The sequence below is a fragment of the Tigriopus californicus genome, chromosome 10 (assembly GCF_007210705.1).
Source record: "Tigriopus californicus strain San Diego chromosome 10, Tcal_SD_v2.1, whole genome shotgun sequence".
Taxonomy (NCBI): domain Eukaryota; kingdom Metazoa; phylum Arthropoda; class Copepoda; order Harpacticoida; family Harpacticidae; genus Tigriopus; species Tigriopus californicus.
The window spans coordinates 9,362,405-9,383,560 of NC_081449.1; the positions used below are offsets into that span (position 1 = coordinate 9,362,405).

Consider the following 21,156-nt stretch of genomic DNA (forward strand, 5'->3'; position numbering starts at 1 on the left):
GACGTGCAGAGTGAGTGAGACATGAAGGAACTTTAAGAAACGAATGGACACTCGAGGCACACAGAGCGAGGCGCCAAGTGGCGCATTGCCGGGAAATCTTGGAACAGTAGCCAACAGGACAACAAACTACATACAACTAACTAGCTGACTAACTAACTGACTGACTGACTATCTTTGCACCAAATCTCTGTTCAACTCACTAATTATGTTTACGCAACGGTCTCATCCTTAACAATGAAGTTTCGCATGGCGTTCTCATGAACTTATGGGTACTAAGGCCATGAGCTTTAGGGCAAAACACCCGCCCAAGATAGGGCCTTCTTTTGAGCAAGGCTGATGATCAACTTTGAAGCATTACTCGTCATTTGGCAAACCCATCAAATACGCCATGATAAAAGGTCAGTCCGGGACCAAATTGATTTATTGCTAGACAATGTTGAGGCGTCTAAGGTAGAGTAATTAGAGTAATTATTGCTTATTGAGAGGTCCGCTCAAAGTAGTTGAAAAGCTATTGAGCAAACTGGAACGTGATCCAGCATTCATTTGACTCTTATTTCATTTTCTCACCTGGGCTTTTACGTTGTCACCTTTGTCGGATCGAGTTTGGCTACACGGAGCAGCTTAAAAATCATCGCACCATTTCAGAAGGTGACTGTGCTACAATCATTCACACAATTGAAGCATTGGAATCCGCCTTTTTTGTCACACAATAAGACATCTTTATGAAGATTAACTAGGTCTAGTTAATACAGTAAATAGGGAACTGATTAGCCGGCCAAGGGAATCTAGGCTGTTGAGAAGGAATGGAGGGACGAATATGTCCTCATTAAAGAAGATGAGACGACCAATCGCATTGGCACATTACTTTTAATTGTTCGTCTATAGAATAAAATATGGCAGCATCACATCAATAAAGCAACAACGGCAGCGGCGTCAGTAGCGGCGGTATCGGCGGCAAATAGAGACTCCACTGAGGTGAAGGTGATAGCTGGTGGTGAAAAGGGTTAACAAAACAAGTAACAGATAACAAATCAATTTCCAAAATGCCGCTGACGAATCGACCCAGAAATGACAGATCAGACGCTTTCTGGGTTTGTTACTCGATCTGGACAAAATGAGACAAGATGAGCAAGTCTATGTACGACCTGGGAGATCCTTTCAAACCATCAAGAGACAAAGGGAAAACAGAGAAGCACCTCTGGAGCTAAATTTGTGCAGATTTCACCCGACTGTCCTCGACCAGGGCTCTAATCCGAATCATCATTGGACTCCGAGAGATGGGACGCGGCCGAGGGGCCACCAAATAACAATGGAACTGGTTTTAAGGGCAAAGATGAACCGCCCACGGAGCTAATCGAAGCAGGGGACATTGCAGTGGTGATAGTGGAACTTGACGTTCGCCCCACACCTCCGGGAGATTGGCCACATATTGAGATCGAACTTGGAGTAACCTCCGATGACGAGGGTCTTCGCAAATGGTCTGATAGATTGCAAGATGACAAGGGACCTGGGGATGTTGAAGGATGATGACTACTTTGAGTATTTAGTAATGTGGGGCTGGAAGGCAAGAGTGATGTTGCCAAAGGAAAGGCGAGCTGAGGAGGAGAAACAACAACTGGGCCGTGAGAATGTGGAGACTGAGGAGGTTTATTGAGTTGTTGTTGTTGTTGTTGTTGTTGTTGCTGCTGCTGCTGTTGTTGGGTTTGTTGCTGCTGCTGCTGCTGTTGTTGTTGTTGCATTGCGGCTGCGGCTACGGCTGCTTGACGGTAATACAACTCCAAGGGAGATATGCCGGATGATGCTGCAAGTAGGGCCGTATTGGGTTGATACGGAATGCTCGAGAGTCCCGCCAAAGCATACGGAGAGGCGCCACGGTAGAGACTTTGAAGTGCTGAATAGTTACCAGTCTCAGCTAATAGCTCAAGTCCTACACTAGTAGTACGTTTCCATTTTGTTCTCCTATTCTGATACCATGTCTTCACTTGGGTGTCGGTAAGATTTAGTTTAGCTGCCAGCTCTTGCCGGTCTTGGACGCTCAGATATTTCTGCTTCTCGAAGCTTCGCTCTAAAGTTTGCAGCTGGTAGTCGGTGAAAGCAGTTCGAGCCTTTCTTTGTTTTCGAGAATGTTCTGACGAGGATTGCGATCCACTCGGAAATCTCCCGCCACCATTTTCTCCGCCTCCCTCAGGATTGCCGTCATCTGAAAGCAAACAAGGCGAATCAAATCAAAAGTGATGTCGCAAAAATGTGATGTACATGGAAATGTTTAACTATCCTAGAATTTGACCTGAAGTATGAGAAATACATCACACGTGTGATTATGATGAAACTTTTTGGATCAACAATAAGGTTCACTCCGCTAGATCCCTTTCAATTACACCGGTCTAATTATGGCACAAAATATACAACACAAAATGAATACTTGGGATCAAATGAGCCAGAAGATCAGAAAGTACAAATTCACACGCTCGACAAAAATTTCCCAGACTTTCCAATTTGGTTAGAAGGAAACTTACTCTCCAAGGGTCTTCCAGATTTAAGCATGTTTGCTTTTGACGACCTCTAAGCAATAAAAGCTCTACTGAGTTATCGTAAATGTGTGTGTGTGTGCTCAAGGGCTCTTTCGTTATTTGATTTGTTTCACCCTTTATATTTTTGACCAACCCTCTATTCTCGAACAGGACATATTCATTTCGTTGATTTGATTCTTAACATATCGCTTATGTACGCACGCATGTAAGCCAAGACCTTCATTCAACTCTTGTCACGACCTATGCAATCAACAAGGACCTGCTGCTGAAAGTTTGCTTTTCGACAGGTCGAAGAGCTAAAGATCATTTGACGTAATATGAGGTGAGCCGACCTTTACGGTTGGAACAGGCTCATAAATTCGGTCCTCGCTAGGACTTTCTCTGTCGATCATCATCAATACTCAGATTATCAAGAGCTCTGGAGTTTCACCCAAATCCAACTTGAGCTAAAACACGGGCAAACACATTCTATAGACATCAAAAAAGACAGTTTCCGATACTTTTGGATTGCCTCAGCTGGCCAGAGTATAGATAACTTAAAGGATTTTCGAGAAATCCAAAAGGCTTATTGTTGTCCATTTTTGCCCCCATTATGATAACTCTCAACAGTTCGGCACCAAATTAGGACCTTTCTCCTTGAAGAATTGCAGCCTGCTCCGCTCTTCGAAATCGATCTTTGTCCCGCCTGGCAAACTGCCTCCCACGAATAAGTCCAATTGACTTCCTTAGTGCCTATAGAGCTTATCAGCGTGTTGAACAGCGACCTCTGCCTCGTCGAAGTGCGTACAAACAACCGTGAACAGCTCAGACAGTAGTAAAGGAGTCCAGCATTTGAACCTTCACTTTCTCCGTGAAAAGCCAAACATTATGCTTATGAGATGTCACAGATAATCTTGAGACATCCCAAACTTGATAAAATTGGTAAAAAGTTCCCTCCAAATATCTGTAATCCAAGTGTTCTGTTGGTTAAAATAACACTTGCTAAACCGTAACCATAAGGACTTCTAGAATTGTGTTTAAAAGCCATGGGTGAACGTGAATGTTAGATTACATCACTTGAATTATTATTAGTCAATTACATGTCTTCTCCATGATTTTGATTAAGCATATTTCTAATGCTTGCTTAACATGCAAATTTTTATTCGTTATTCTTAGGTTAGGTACATGATCAGGCATAACTGTTGCTTAAATAACTGCCAATTCTTGCGAAAGGGGAGAAATAAGTTGAGCAATAATATGGATTTTGAAATTATTTACCAATAATTTGAAACACATTTGCATTGTACAATCTTATGGGAAATGACGATTGCAAAAGTTTTGATGCGCTGTCAAGCCTACAGTGTAAAACTCTTGGCTCAATTTTTATCTGGATGCCATAAGTGTTGGGAATGTTATCAATGCAGGGTTTTGAATGTTGCCCAAAAGAGAGACCCAATGCTTAAGCAATAAGTTGTTTAGCGAATAATAACCTGATAAATTTTGTCATTTTAGAGCGTATTCTCTTGTTTCTATGTTAGTTTGTCCGCACCTAGACGAAGCAGAGGGCGCTACCTCTGCCCATGAAAAGGACAAATACATTCCTTCCAGCGGTGAGAGCAACTCTGATAAAAGTATTATTCCTAATGGTGTCCTCATGTGGTCGTGTTGGTTTCTGAACTCTTTACTGATATCATGACATGACTAGCTTTGGATGATCCTACTTTTTTATATTTTAATGAAATACCATGAAATACCATGAAATTTGGTATTTGATTGTACATTCTTAAGTCATTGAAACAATAGTCAAATTGTTACCCAAGAAATAACCCAAACAGAAACAACATCTAACATTTTGAAGTATTTAATTGCTGTGCACCCAAAACCAATTCGATGCGATCATTCTCTTTTTCGCTGCATCTTCCCTTTTGTAGCGAACTACTAAAAATCATCAAATTCAGAGATGATAATCGGCAAGCAAAAATTAAAAGCCATCTCTAACGCTTCATGTAAATCGTGGCATCTTTTGAAATGGCAAAGAGGCTAAAAATAGTAAATTGCTTAATTTTGATATCCTGGATCAAGTAATAGATTCCCAATCGCAACAAAATCCAAGACTGGACATTGGTACCACACTAATTGCAAATTCACAGTGACAAGACTTCGGAAGCAACGTCAAAGCAAAATATTCTCATGAGTTGAACCTTGCTTGTATTCAATGCAATTTGGAACAAAACGTGCACTCCTTGTTGTTATTGGTTTCTACGTTGCAAATGAATCTCACAAAAGCTGAGCACAAAACAGTACATAAGAAAGACTCTACCATGGAATAAAATGCTGATTCATTGTTCCGAATCGAACTCCTTAATTGAATTGGTTTGAAAAGCCCAAACACTTTGTCGATTCACCCGATCTTTTTCGCGAAGGGACAAAGTCTTGCCCATCTCTTTTCTTTTCGTATCAGTAAAATTACTTGTGGACTTACAAATTGTCCATATCTTCAAGAGGAGAGACCTTTACTTGGTAAATGCTAGTTTGAAAACGGCCAGTTTGCACCATGAATGAGCAATATCGATGCAAATGATGAAAACTTTAATCGACCTACGAAAATTCAAGCTTTACACAAAGCAAAAAAGAAACGAGACACAGTTTGAAAACCTATACTATTTGACATCTCAACCCTTGATTAATGCATGATCTCAGTGCAGCAAAACTGGCAAAAATCCGTGGCAAAAGTCGTACATTTCCCTCTCATTCATCTTATCCAGAAATGGCCTCCAATATGATCATAAGATCTAGCCAAATGAATAGATTTGGCGAAAATTGGGTCCAAAATTTGTCTGTTGGGAACTCGGAAGAAATAGTCATGTTGGTCAAAGTTATCTATCAATTATTATATAAAAAAATGATCTTTGGGGTCCTCTTAAAGATGTAACTGTTGAATGAACCCCTTCACATCAAATGTTTTAAAAGGCTCCATGCCCATAGTTATTAGATTAGATTTAGTTTTATCAGCTTGTGAGTTCTTGATTTTATAAATCAATCAAGAAAAGAGAGTCAATTTTGTCGGGAAAGCTGTTCACTGTCCATATTACTGGAACCCCGTGGACTCATTTTTACTTGCTATCAAATGCCATTCAAGTCACATGTCGTAAAGAATTGAGCATTCCGCATGGCTTCGGTTAGCAATCTCTTTTTTTCATGTCACTTTCAGGGGACTTGATCAGCAATTAGCGAGTTCGGCGTTTGGTTGTCCTCTTGAGGGATTCAACCAACTGGAACAGATATTTTATCAACATTTCACACATTCTTAACCAACATCATAAAAAGTCCACCTTCGAACCTGTCCTATTTTTGAGGAATTGACACTGGTGAAATTTAAAGGAAAAATTAAATTATTACACTCTATTCAAGTCAAGACGACGGAAGAAGTTCTCCTTCCTCCGCAACTCCAATCTCTCCTTAAACAGGGGTAGGTAGTCCAATTCCAGTTTAGTGGAAGCCTTAAACTGTTTGAAAAATCGTCTCTTTCTGAATTTTGGGACCCATTGAAAAAATCGAGCTAACTCAGTGATATTGAAGGGAGCTTTTTGTATCATGTGGTACAAATATAGGCCAGTAAATGTAATCTTGGATCATGACGACCACTCCTTGACTTGTAGCGGGGATGAGTTTCATAAAATTTCGCTGACAATCATTTAAGAATCTTCTATGTACATACACCCTTGCTATTGTATCGAAGCATTTTGTGACCGCAAATTGAGTACAAGTCATAAGTACATTTCGCTAAAAACCCAACTAAGTCACACCAATCCAAGTTTGAAATGGTCGTGTTCATGGAACATTTCTTTAGACAAAATGACATTGTACAAGATGAAGGTCATACGTCTCGTATCTCGTGGCTAGGGATGTCGTTTGATGAGTAACCCAAATTTTGATACTGATTTCATGTAAAAAACTGAATGTGGAAGCAAGAAATATCCCGCCACTACTTCATGATTTCTCGACTCAATGATTTAGCTGGAGCTATTCTGAATATCTTCGAGGAAGCTCTATGATAGGTTAGTAGACATTATAATCAGACGAGCAGAACAAAATCAACTACCGCAGAAGTACTGAAACAAAAGGTACACTCCTGCCTGAGGGAATTGCTCCCTACAGCCGATCATGAACTGGCCTTATTTCACTTGAACTGTACATACATCAATTCTTCAAAAGTTCAAGCGAATGTCTGAATTTCAACACATGAATTCAATTTCCTGTGGGCATCAAGTCTGCCTCAAGCTTATTCATTTTACACTTTTTCGCATTTTTTATTCATAAATACCGAATAGGGTGGTCATCTTTCATCCTTCTTTTAATCAGGATGAGGAAATCAAATCAATATAGTTAGAGACCAAATGCAATCGCTATCATTTGCTGCTTAAGTGGGTAGGGCATAAAACAGTTTTCGAACTGAAGTGTTTTCTTTACTGAATACTATTGCTCAAAACTTTGGGAGAATTTTTTTCGAGCTTCGGTTTTCATTAATATGAGCTTTGAAGAAAACATCCCTTGATTTCAATAGCGCCCAAATGATATTGCCTGCAGTCTGAAAATCAAATCAAAATTCTGTCAGCAATGTGATTTTGCTAACCAAAATTTGGTGTTCAATATAGAGCATAGAACTTTTTGCATGTCCCGGGTTAAGATGTACAAATGCTAACTTTGTAAGTGATTATGATAATCCTATGAGACGTTACTTTCATGCCCAAAATGATGCAATCTCACAGCTGTCCGTTATTGGCCTCTATTCTTGGCACAGTTTCGTCCCTCACGCTCAGATTAGAGTGGACAATTATTATTGAATGCCTAGAGATATGGGTGATTGGTGATTGGTGATTTGATGTCATTACTAACCTGTCTCATACAAGTTGTCCTTTGTGCTACCCGACTCTGCATCCTCACTCAATTCATCATCCCCACTCAAATCGTTGTGATGGATGGGATTGTGCTGACTGTGGCCATGAAAAACGGGACTTCGTCCCGAGTGATCGGCCAAGAACTCGGGAACAGTCCCAAAACGAGCCGCAGCCGCTGCTGCAGCGGAAGCGGCTGCAAAGTTCAACCTGGCCCGAATATCGTCTTGATTCGTGGCGTTGGCTAAGATATCGGTGATCATGAATCCTGATGAGCGGGACGCCACCGTGGTTCTCGTTTGGCCTGTTTCTGATACGTTTGAAGTGGCTTCTTCATCGTCCCGCTGATGTTCAACTTCCGCTACTTCCTCATGATTAGGCGAATTCATTACGGAATGCAATTCCAGTCTGTCAGTGTTCGAGATGTTCCGGTCGAATCGGCTGTGGCTATTGGCGAGCGTAGAATCTTCCTTTGAAGAGGTCACTGTCATTTCAATCCACTTATCAAATATTGATTCACCATTTGCACTTTGTCTTTTTTGATTGCAATCTCAAAGACGATTCGATGAATGAAGAGGTGGTGGGTGAGGGGAGGGATATCCGATTTCCTTGTTGCTAATAACTCATGCTCCTTTGATCCCAGGATCGACACTGAAGAGGGCATCGCCCCGAGCAGCCAAGCGTTCCCGAGCTAGCTATCCCATCATTGAAGGGAGCTTCCGTCGCTTCTCAAGTCTCTCCTCCGCTTTTCTCAGTGGCTCAACGGCTCAACGGCTTCATGGCTGCTGTCTCTCCCGATTCAAGAGGGGCTCTCTCGATGGAAGTCCCTCAAGTTGGTTGGGGTTTCACGCCGTACATCCGGCCGCCAGAGGAGACTCACAAGTCCCGATCTTTTAGGGAATGAGTGGGCCTGTGTCTGTGTTTGTGCCTGTGGAGACAAACACACCGTCGCCGGGCATTCGTTAGGCCGTAGCCGGTATACGAGGGTTTTGGCGGAGGAGTAGCAGTGGCGGGCGCTGGCACTGGCGGTGGTAGTGCTCTTCGTAGCTGGTGGTGAATCAAAAGAAAAATCGCTGCCAACGCATCGAGGTGAGGATTTGAGCGCCAGCCGCGACGATTTCCCTTTATTTCTAAGCCGTGAATCACTCACATTCTCTCCATCCTAATTTAAACCGAGCGAACTGAGATTTGTGGTCTCTATCCCCCAATGTTTCTCCACGCGGAAAGGTCGACACGCTTTCGGTTGGCGAAGAGCGCTCAATAGAATCACGCCGCTCAGGAGCTTTTTTACGCAAGGGGGCGGGGACTGTCCACGAACTCGCTCATTTCTTATCATTAAGGTATCGACTGGTGAGTGAGTATGTGAGTGAGTGAGTGAGTGAGTGAGTGAGTGGATGAGCGAGGGAGTCACTCTTAAGCTCACTCAAATCTGGCACAATTCAATGGTGACCCACTAGCATAATCTAGCACAGGCTCCTTCCTGCGTTTCTTGCACTGGCACACTATCAATGACAATAATTATTATGATGAAGATGCTCACGGAGTGCGATGATCAATTGAATTGATTTTTGATATGCCAGAAGCCCTCCAATGAGGGGGGGACTTGGTTGTTCATACTCAATCTCCTACTTTTAAACGCCCAATCGACCTAAAAAGGAGGAATATGAACACACCACCACATCGTAGACTCCAGGATGATTGGTGCATCAAACGAACTCCACCTGGGCGTACACAGTTATTCAAATAAGTCATACGTACTCACGAAATAGTCATTTTCACATCTTAGGCGTCAATTTACAGACTGATCCATAAGACAGACCTCAAGGAAGGAGGCAGTCTGTTCATTTGGATTAGACTCTGCACCATTTCCCACCCTGATTTACATAGAGTCAAGAAACAAAATTTGGTTTCTCATTACATTATAACCCTTACCCTTCAAAATATCAACAATGCTAGGATGAATCTTGATTGTCAAATTTAAGGTCTTCCAAAGCCAACAATGATATCCTCGGAGCCTTCGTTCGGCGTTTAACTCGCATTTATTGGATCAATGAAATCAAAACATAGTAGAAAAAGCCAAATGGCACAGTAATCTTTATACACAGGGACTCCTTTGGACCTTTCAAGTATTCCCTTCTTAACAACCGTCATTCCAGTCCAAATCGAAAGAAACAAATGGGAGTGCCGCCCACCCGGTATAAACAAGGCTAAAGTTGCATTAAGAGGCATCGAGTATCATTAGTTGACGGAGGATTTGAAAGTCATGCCACGAACTACGTACCAGATGTGATCAAACTAACTGCACCTTCATAGTTTTAAAAAGTCCCTCTTTCAGAATGGACAATTCGCCTTTGATTGGCTGGGTTGCAAAAACGAATGGGTCGGAACTACATGAAATAATGTTCCTGAAATACGTTCCGTGGTAACATTGAGGTTTTTTCAATAACTTTGTCATCAACATCAAACATTGAGACCTACTACATTGCTTATTAACATCTCCCATTTTGATAGAATGGCTTGAATTTCCAAATAAAAAATATACACGCTGGTTACATACTAATCGGTACCTACAAAGGAGGGGTCTCATGGCCAAAATACGACTGAGCGAGGTTCCTTTTCCTAGTGACCCCAGGATGATAAAAAAAAGTCGAAACCAGCCGTGACGAATTGGGGGTATGGAAACCAGCATTTGGTAATTAACATGGTATCTTTTTAAGGAGCATCTCATATTTTCTTTAAACTTCCTCATCATCTCTCAATCCTGCAAATACATCTGACCATGGTAGTCCCTACTATTTGACAAGCTAAGGATGCAAGGTGTTCGTTAGCCGTTCCTCAGAAAAGGAACAGATTACAGGTACAACGACTTTGGCCAAAGAGTAATTTATTCCACAACCGTTGCTTGCCAAGAATGTAATGGCGTTACTTTTACTTGTCAACGTGTATATTTGGTAAGATACATAACAGGAAAATCATTAATCTTCAAAGTTGAACACCTTAATGTCTACAACAGAATCAATCCTATGGGGATAACATACCATGGTGGTTATCATTTCTGATTCAGTGTTTGCTTAAATGACCCTACTTTTACTTGCAATTTCCTTTGATAAAGAAACCAAAGGAATATTTTTTTGTTAAATGAGCAGCTTTGAAATTAGCTCATATTAGTATATTAAACCGCTTTAAATACATCATAAAGTATTGCTGTCCAAAAACAGTCAAAAAATATCATCCACGTCAACACTTAATCAGCAGATGCTTAGTTACTACTAGGGATCGAAAGAAATATTTTGTGATTTTGGTCCCCCCCAATTTTTTTATAGGTTATGAAAATCAGTCAAAATAAGTTGCGAAAACGTTAAAATAAGTAAGAAAAAGGTGAAACAAAGTGTTTCATTTGTTTGGTTATTCATCTATTATGGTGATTTTTAGAACAAAAGTTGATTGATTATTGTTTTTATGACCTTCTTGCTCTTTGGACTCGTGGTTGACAATGAAGACATCATAGTTGTGAAATGTTTATTTTATGTAAGTTTTAAGTGATAAAATGAACTCTTCTTGGATTTTTCTTCATGCTTCACAATAGCATATCAATATTATTTATTTTTGGGACATAACCGGAGCATTTTAAGTTCAAATTGATGCAAAATACAACATTTGAAGATTGAATATCTCATTGTCTGCTCGATGATTTTTTCTGAAATTTCAATTGAAAACGTAGCCAAAGATACTCACAATATCTTTCAATTACGTTTTCAAAAATACTATTTTCCTATAGGTCATCAGTGGATAAATATATTCATCAGAAATACTTTTAATGGTGTTTTTTTTAACAAAGTTGGTCCTTGTGTTGTTTTAACATTGAGAAACGCAGCTAGAAGTCCTGGCATTTGAGCTAAATCTTTTTAAGTGTGATGCCTCAAGGGTTTTTAAAACTTGGGATGCAAGTTAAATATTTATAAAGAAAAAGTAGCCAAAATAATTGTTTTTTAGTACATTAGATCACTTCCTTGGTTATGGTATCATAAATTAGTATACGTTGTGTAACATCAAATCTTTTTTTTTGAAAATTCAACCCTAAGAAATATGATTGGTGACTTTGGTTTCATTTTTTTGTTGTTTTTCAAAACTTCCTTCGCAAACACTTCAAATATGATCATCTTTGAGTGTATTCTATTAAATATTTTCAAAAGTGGTTTCCAAACATTTAGTCATGTTTTGAAATATTTACTGAGTACACGCGTCAGTATTAAATTTCATTACATAAATGTCTTAGATGTAAAATGTGTATATTCAAAAGTATCTATGCTAGTTCGAACGATAAAGTCCACTCCTCTGCTTTCTCGAGCCCTTTCGCTATCCAATTTGCTGCCCTCAAATATTTATAGAGGGTATGTAGGTGCTGATCCTGTAGCATCCTTTAAGTCAGATTTGGACAATTTTTTGACCAAAAGTCCTGATCAACCTTATATTCAAGGGCTAACCAAATCCGACAACTTTAATTCGTTGGTGGATCAGATATTATGTATGAATACAAAGTTAAGCAAAATGGATGCTTTTTCGTCTTGAGCTGCAGGGAATTCCATTCCCAGAAGCGGAAATGAGGTCCGCAAAAAAAGTTTTTCTCTTTTATAACGGAATATTACTTAGGAATTATAATATATGGTGTACCAACGAATTTGAGTTGGCAACCCGAGCTAGTCCTTGAATGTAGGGTTGATCTGGAATGCTATCTAAAGAATTGTCCAAGTCTGACTTGAAAGATGCAACGCCTACGTATTCACTACGAATATTAGAGGGAAGCAAATTAAACAATGAAGGAGCCCGAGAAAGAAGAGAAGTGGACTGCTTTGTTCGAACTAGCCTGGATTCGAACTAGCCGTGCTCTCGAAACGCACATTAAGCCTCTGCGGTCACTAGAATTAACCCTAAATCCTGGGTTGGGACAAAGCTCATGAATGATTTTGAAAACGTACAGTATCAAATCCCTTTCGTACCTTCTCTGAACACTGTACAGTCCCAACTTGTTTAGTCTCTCCCAATATGAGAGCTCTCTCATTTCTGGGATGTTCCTAGTGAAACATCTTTGGACTTGCTCGACCTTTTGCAAACCTACTGAACTCATTGGAGCTCAAATAGGTCAAGCATATTCAAGATGTGGCTGAGCAATCGATTTGTACAGAGTTAGTATCGTAGTATCTGAACTTAAACGTGCGATATATCCAACCACGCATTTGAAAAGCTTTACCCACCTTCAAATGGATATGCTCATCGAACTTTCCATCTTACAGGGCTATACCTTTATATATTAATTACCAATATCTTTACCACCATTATCTACGAATGGAGTATTCAAAGGAGCTGACCTGAAGGTCATTGAGCGGAATTTAATTTCGTCCAAGGCCATATTACTCTCAGTAACCCAAGAGTAGAGTCTATCTAGGTCCCTTCCCAGCTACTGGAATCTTGGCCCTTCCTACTAGAACTAACTTTGTATCGTCAGCGTAAGAAGAGAGACTGGCAATCATATTGAAGGGGACAATGAATATTAGAAAAGGAGAGGACCCAAAATGGAGCCCTGGAGAACACCTGACTTGACATTATGCATGTCACCAAGGGATCCCTCAACCTTCGCTATTTGCCTCCTATCATGAATAAACCTCCTTAACCAATCAAAAACCTTTCCTTGGATCCCAATGTCGTGAAGTCTATTCAACAAAAGGCCATGATCAACTTTATAAAAGGTCTTTGCAAAATCAAGATAGACAACATCAGCTGACTTGTGCCTTTCTAGTCGCTCCATAGTTTGTGCTCTAAGTTTAATCAGTTGGGTAACTGTGCTAAAATGCGCTCGAGACCCTTGTTGATTACAAGGAAGGACTTGATGGACCTGAAAAACGTCTACAAGTTTGGGCTTCATGTTCCTCTCGAACACTTTTGCAATGTTCGAAGTCAGACAAATAGGCCTATACGTAGTTAATGGGGAACAACATGAGCTAACTTCAGAGAAGATGGAAACTTGCCCTGATGCAAGATGCAGCACATCAAGTACGAGAAAACAGGAGCAAGAACCTGTGAGCATCTCATCAGAAACTGAGATGTCACCATCAGGGCCAGGAGAGCTTGAAAGCCTCAAGTCCCTGATGGCCGCTAGAATATCTTGATCTACATTGAAGTACAAGATCATCAAGTTTCTCAATTTGACTAACATCGCCAATCTCAACAGACTCTTCATTAGAGCAATGAGCTGTTGCATCTAAACTCAGTGCAGTTGAAGACACGCTTGAGAACTGATCTCCCGTAAACTCTACATTGTTAATGGCTTCACCATCGACCTCAAAGGGTCCTACAGGGTGTTTCATCTTCCTCTTAGAGTTTTTATGGGGAGGTTTAGGCAAGCTCTGGCAGGTTCGTTTGTTTGCTGGTACCAGTGTCAGTGATGCAAGTTTGGGGCTTCAAACACGTTTTTGAGAAGCTGACCCTTCTTTCACAGTGCTATACGAGGAAAGGTCAGCTTCATTAAAACCAGTTTGAAACGCCAATTTTGCAACACTGGCATTGACAGGCAAGTTTGTTTGCTGGTACCAGCGCTTGCCTTATTGTCCGAGTAAGATAAAAAAGCCATTGGATTTAATCTTAGCTCCTTGTCCACTCTACTCTCTGTGAAAAGTCCGTTGTGAGCAGCCAGGCAGACCACATTTAAAAAAACACATGACTGTTTTCGTGTGGGTCACGATTTCTGACAATAGGGTCTTCAATGAGGAATGAATTTGGAGGTTTAGTGATTTCCATTCTTTTCTTAACGCCGGCAGTAAAAAAAGCGAAATGGGCCGTTACATAGGCACCAAAGCATACATTCCATTCAAAATATTCTTACTTGCTTGACAAATTTCTGTGTTTCTCGTACCAGCATCTCGTTATATCGACGGAGCTTTTTGTTGGGTTGAGCAGAGCTTTGCCCACTGAGACAGTACTAGAGGAGGAGAATCAGTTCTGTTGATTTAATGGCTTGATACTTGAAATGCAGATATTGGACTTGCAAGTAATCAATTAAAAATATTTCGAACAAGATGTATGCATGCCTTGGTGTCTCTGTATTGATTCTAAATCATGATAACCGTGATAGAGACCATGGTATTGCTAATACATGTAAAAAAACTCGTTTCGGCTCAAACTCCGAACAGCCGCAACCAGGCCAAACAGCCCATGTCGTTTTTTTTACTGCCGGCGTTAAGAAAAGAATGGAAATCACTAAACCTCCAAATTCATTCCTCATTGTTCTACGACAATCCGATCCAGGACAACTCAACTGGCTAACTCGACCAGGGGACAACACATTGTAACAATTCTTTTTGTATTATTGCAACTTGCGTTTGCATATTTACACCTTTTTCGCACATTTTCGCAACAAATCTTTTTGGTTGCGACATTTTTTAAAAAATAGTTTCTTAACTTTTTTCGTATTTTCTCTTATTTTCAAGGTCTAGTTATAACTTTTTACAGGCCCCTTTCACAGGATTATTTTAATCATGGGACTTCATTTCTTGACTTCATTGCCTTCACATTCTTAGGGAGTTGCTCTTTGTTGGGTCGCTTGATCATCTCAATGACATAAAACAGATATTGTCATTATATGATCTCTGGACATACCCCTTATATCACAAGCAAAGCCAAACACTTCATCAGTGGCAGAGAGGACTTTCACAGTAATTATCAAAGGTCTGAAAAATAACTTGTTTTGCTGAAGTTAAATTCCAGATGGTTGTCAGAACTAGTTTTCTTCACAGTTAACAGTTTTCTTCGAGTTAACTTGGGCGCAGACAACTACTCGCATTCAAATCTTTAGATTTGCTGCTCGACTGCAAAACAAGTTATTTCTCCGAGCTTTAGTAATTACAAGCCTGCCTGTATAAAAACAACGGGCTATTGGGCGAACTTAAGGATTTTTTTTCAAATCAACGTGGGAGGTTCCTGACATAACTTTTCCTTCTGCCATAACAAACAAAAATATTTTACTTGATCTCGAAAACAAACAAGTAATTTAACACTGCATGTATGTATTCAACTGATTTTCTTTTTCAAACACGCCTACCTGATCAATGAAGTGAGCCCTGCTTTGAGTTATCCTTTGATTTTTGAGTATTGGGCAAGGCTGTACCTTATTTTGCTCAAGCCTACCTCAAGCTCTAAGAATTACTCAACATGGCTCAGTTCCTAGGATTAATATACCCTTATGGGGACCGTGCCTGTGCAAGCTATAGAGGCTACAAAAGGCTCTTGGAGAGCATTTTTGACTCCCCACGTCCAACTCAAGGCCATATTCCTGTGGAGGTAATAACTGACCTCGAAACTCATTGCCAAGGTTGTCCTGATGCCACAGATATATTTCAAGCAAGCCTAGTTGCCGAACGAGACGTGGATTTTATGGATGTTCTAATGGATCTTGTGGAGCAGGTCCAAATCTACGTCACCAAAGTAAGTTTGTCAAACTCTACAAATACTGTGAGCTCGTCCGATGCCGATGACAGGGTAGCCAGTGATCCTAAGACTGAGATCCCGAGGACCATCAAGAGTGTGTTGAAGCCGAAAAAGGTTCTATCTTCGGCTACCCTAAAGGAATTCCGAGCTTGGAGCAGGAATTATGACGCCATTTTCTTTTATAATCGTGTGGAACACTTTTCTATATCCGAACAACAAGGGTTTCTGCGCTGTTGCTTAGACTTAAAGCTTCAGCAGAACCCTTCATTGAAAATTGAATTCGATACATTGAATTCTACATTGACGATGGGTGCTTGAACTGTCTCCGACGGTTTTTTGTTGCCAATTCCCAAACCGTTGAGTAAGGATTGAAGTTCTTTCCTTGTGACCAAGGTGTCGGAGAAACTTTCAGTGACTAGTACTTAAGACTTCACGTTGATGGCCAAGAAGCCGAACTCGAGAATATTCACTTCGACGATCACTTCAGTCTAAGATTACACAGTGGTAAAAATACCCTTTAAAGTTTTGATGGAAATTCCTAAGCACATCTTGGCATTTTTCTCCCTCAGAAAATCATGGGGAACAATTTTGATTTTATTAATTTATGAAATTCTAGCCCACATAAAAAACTTAAATACCTAAAAACATTATATTTTCAAAAACCTACTCAATGTAAGTTGGGAGCACATTTAGTTAGCTCTTGAACATAAATTATGATATCATCTGTTTCACCGCTTCTTAGTTACATGGAATTTAGTGGCCCAAATTTCATCGTTTTTAGCCCCAAAATGCCCCGGTTATATGTCAATTCAATTTCCGAAAGAATTAATATCGATTTTCAATATCACAAATACAAAAGAATATTTTTCCTCTTCTTACATAGTCTCACAATAGCTAAAAATGCTATATAATGTCACTTAAAACACACTAAAAGTGTAATCTTTGAAAATGTGTTTTACAATCATCATGTGTCCACTTAGTTATGCATTCACTTGAATTCTGAAGACGGTACATACAACAGACAATGTTATAGATTTTGTCGTTTCTTGAAGACTATGTTGAAACTGATTGAAAATAGCTTCTTTAAGGCTTCATTGATATTTGTGAAATTTTCAGTGACCACGCAACTAAATGTACCTTGGACGCTTTTAAAAATGAAGGTTTTAGATATGGTTGTACAAGGTTTTAACTTAATTTGAAATTATGCAAGAAATGGAAAAATATTCTTTCATTTTTGCGATAGTGAAAATCGATATTATATCTTTGGGAAATTGAATTAACCGGGGCATTTTGGGGCTAAAAACGATGAAATTTGGACCACTAAATCCGATGTAACTAAGTAGCGGTGAAATAGATGATATCGTAAATTACATTCAAGAGCTAACTAAGTGTGCTTCTAATTTACATTGAGTAGGTTTTTGAAAATCTTAGTTTTTATAATGTTTTTAGGTATGTAAGTTTTTTATGTGGACTAGAATTCCATAAAACAATAAAATTAAAGTTGTTCCCTATGACTTCTTGAGGTAGAAAAATGCCAATTTGTGTTTGGGAATTTCTCTGGAAACTTGATAGGGTTTTTTGAACACCGTGATTAGTGAAAGGCAGAAGTGACGTGACGTTCAATTACGTGAACAGCGCTTCAAGTAAAATAACCTCTTACTTCTGAGTTTCTAGTTCGAATTGCTCAATAGCGAGAAACGGCAGTCCTAGTGGGTAATTCTATTTCGCTGGGATCACAGTCGGTCGAGATCCATGCAGTTTCATCAAACAAGATGAGCATAAATGCAAGACATTTTTCACCCAGAAACTGGAACGACCTTAGGGGAAAATTCTCTTGATGCGGAGCACTATCATCAGCCCATTTAAAGAAGGACTGTTCTAGGAGGAACATCAATGCCGGAAATGTGGAAGGATCGGTCACTATGGAAACATCTGTATGACCCCAAGTGTCCGAAAACCTGACTCTTAACGACCAAATTGAATGGATGAAAGACTGGTGATGGACGAGGATGGTGTTTTTAGGGGCGGGCGCAATCAAAAGATCTTTGATACATATTGGGTGAGTATAACAGGGACGCCCATTCAAAGCCAACGTGTTACCGGACACAGGGGCAACAGATATGCTCTTGTCCTTTGATTTGGTTCGGCGGTTCGGCATGCCTGTAAATCCCAATCCCAAAAGAAGGATAGTTGCTGCTAACAAGACATATATGGCAGTAGACCTTGAGGTGGAGCACTTGAGGAAATACAGAACGGACGTCACAGCATTTGTCGCGCCCGACATGGAGGACCAACTTCACATTTCTGGCACTACATGATACCACTTGGTACGATTCTGGAGACTTTTCCATTGCTTCCCAACAGCGTGGTCGTTCACATCACTGAACTCATCTCCCATGAAAAGACTAAAAAACAACCTGAATTTCTGAATTATGCAGATTGGTTGTCACAAGACTTGATTGACTTGTATCCTGTTTTTTTTTAGACACAACCAATGGGTTAAGACTAATGAAGATACCAGAATATCGAAATCACACCTATATTTACAACACCTGTACACAATGTAGCATACTTGCTAATGGAAGAGTATGAGAAAGAGTTAAGTTTCATGATGAAATCTGAGTTAACTGAACCTGCTGACGCACCATCAGAGTGGTTTAGTCTGGCAATTGAAGTTCCAAAACCTGTTGGCTCAACATGAGTGGTGGTTGATTATAGTGCATTGAAAAAGTATATGAGACGCCCTGTGCATCCTTTTCCTTCGCCAAAGCAATTAGAATCTATGTATTGTGGATCAAGCATGATGATCATGCTCATCCAAAGTATTCCATATTCTAGTCAAATGTATAAAAACAATACTAGTCAGAGAAATAAATTCAGTTATCAAGTCACCATTTAACTACTTTTTGGTTGCAACCCAGAAGCCTAACACAGCATTGCCGGTATCACCAACTGCAAGATGGTTTACCCTTTTTGATGCTTGACGCAATATTGGCAGGTGGAGTAAGGTCAACCATCACGCCATCTGACCACCATTTTACCACCATTCTGAAGATTTTGCTTTTGTTGAACCTCAATGGAGCCCCACTCGTCTGGCGACGAATACTGCGCACGTGGGGACCATGCCCTAGCCGTTTTGGTTGGTGTGAAAATGATCACATTCTAGTTTATGCGTCTACAATTAAGGAGCTCCGTGAGAGGATGGGGAATGTGCTTGAAAAATGCAAGGAATTTAGCGTAAAGAAAATTAAATTTGGTAGATTGTGACGTTTGCAGGGTACGTAATATCTGACGAGGGGACTGCTCCAGCCAGACCAACCAAGGTAGCTTCCATCTTGTGGTACCCTGCTCCAAAGAACGTTACAGGCCTTTGTTCCTTTCTTGACCTGACCAATCAACTTGGGCAATTTGTTCACAATTTCTCACAGACCACTCGGCTCTTGTGAGGACTGCTCAAAAAGGATGCGGCCCTCCTGTGGCTCCAACCACAACAAGAGGCATTAGAAAACAGTGAAGGCAATTCTCACAGACCCAAATGGGCCAATCCTATCGTATTTCAACCCGAATCTACCAACCACCTTACTCACTGATGCATCTCAGTTGAAAGGCATGGGGTTTGCCATCCATTGGGCAATATTCAGTTATCGACTTTATTTTATTGGCCTGAAATTTCGGGTTAGCACTGACCACAAGCCGCTTCTCGGCATTTCTAAGAGATCAAACCTGGACGCAATTGACAATACACGCCTTCAATAAAAGTTGGAAAAACTCTTGCCTTATACATTTGAAATGGGATGGGTGCCTGGGAAGACCACTAGATAGCAGATGGCTTATCGAGATCTCCCATTTTCAACATAAACGGCGAAGAAATAGGAGAACAAGAGAACCACGTCTTGGTTAGAATGCTCGGACCCCTTGATGATCCTGCGGTTCGTTCTCTTGGGACAATGACAGTGGCTCTTTCATAGCCACCGGATCGTTCTTCCACATGCTGCGAGATCGAAAGTTTTGTTGGGACTGCACCGATCTCATCAAGGGCTTCGGTGAACAAAAGCCCACGCTCGTGGGATGTGCTTCTGGCCCGCTATTAATAATGACATCGAGCAAAGGATAGCCAAATGCAAACCATGACAACGTTGTTAGCCTCTTGTCCGAACACGATCCAATCGTCCTTTTGAATCTGTCTCTGTCAATCTTTCTCACTGGCAGGGAGAGCATATCTTGTTATGGCGGATCGATACTCTGGGTGACCATGCATTTCAAAGATGAACAAAATCGACACCTGTGTGGTGACTACAGTTCTATTGGATTGTATGATGGAGTACGGGATCCCTGTCATCATTCCGACTGATGATGGCCCACAATTTGGATCGGAATTCGACGAGTGGTGTGGAAGTATGAACGTCACCCACGATTTGTCTGCCCCATACCTGAATCTAACGGTCAAGCGGAAGCAGGTGTTAAGGCCATGAAGGTCGGACTCAAGAAATGTTCATGGGGTTGGGTCGCTTTTCAATCTGCATTTCTTAAGTGGAGGAACATCCTAAATCTGACGGTCTTTGCCCAACGCAATGGTTGTTCAGCCGATGGCAACGCCCCTAAATCCTGCACACTCAAACAAGTCTCTCAGGCTCACAGAACTAGACGTGATACATTCACAGGATAAAAGAGAAGAAATTAGCGCTTCCATGAAAGTTCAGCGAGACGAACACTCCAAAGAAATTCCACCATAACACGTCGGATCGTGAGAGTCCAGAGCCCAGTTTTTTTAAGTCAAGGAGTGAATCTTAGGTCGAGGAAAGATCCAACGTGTAGTACGACCTATTCTCGATCTAAGACTCACTCCTGCGCTTTAAAAAAACTGGGCTCAGCATCCTGCAACTGAAAAATGGCAATCGGTCGCAAAAAATCAAGAAGTTCAAGGCAACGGGAGATCATATGTCATTTAAGAGAAGGGTCGACGGTACGTGAGACATCGTCGCCATCTCGTTCCAAACACAAATACTAAGGAATCATCTACTTGACCTGAATTCTCCCACAATCTCACCGAGACCACTTCTCACAAGAAGAATCCCAAACCGTTTAGACCTTTAGCCAAAATACGCCTTTTTTTCCCCTAAGAAAGTGTTCGGTCATAATTAAATTCGTTTCTGGAACGCAAATTCAATAACTTGGATCTTCTCTGACTAAAACAGTATCTGATCGGACCTTAGTCTATCCCAAGCTCTAATTATTACTCAACATATAAGAGAAAAAAGCCTTGGGATTCGACC

The 21,156-nt window shown here is 40.6% G+C and overlaps 1 protein-coding gene across 1 annotated transcript; it reads right to left on the reverse strand.

The window, feature by feature from the left end:
- Positions 1-699: 699 nt before the first annotated feature.
- On the reverse strand, positions 700-8,916 carry LOC131889045 (barH-like 2 homeobox protein). The gene is made up of 2 exons (XM_059238035.1): positions 7,407-8,916; positions 700-2,200 (listed from the first exon to the last, which is right to left on the reverse strand). Exons 1-2 carry the CDS (start codon positions 7,894-7,896, stop codon positions 1,248-1,250), a joined length of 1,443 nt encoding a protein of 480 aa, XP_059094018.1. The 5' UTR covers positions 7,897-8,916; the 3' UTR covers positions 700-1,247.
- Positions 8,917-21,156: the final 12,240 nt, after the last annotated feature.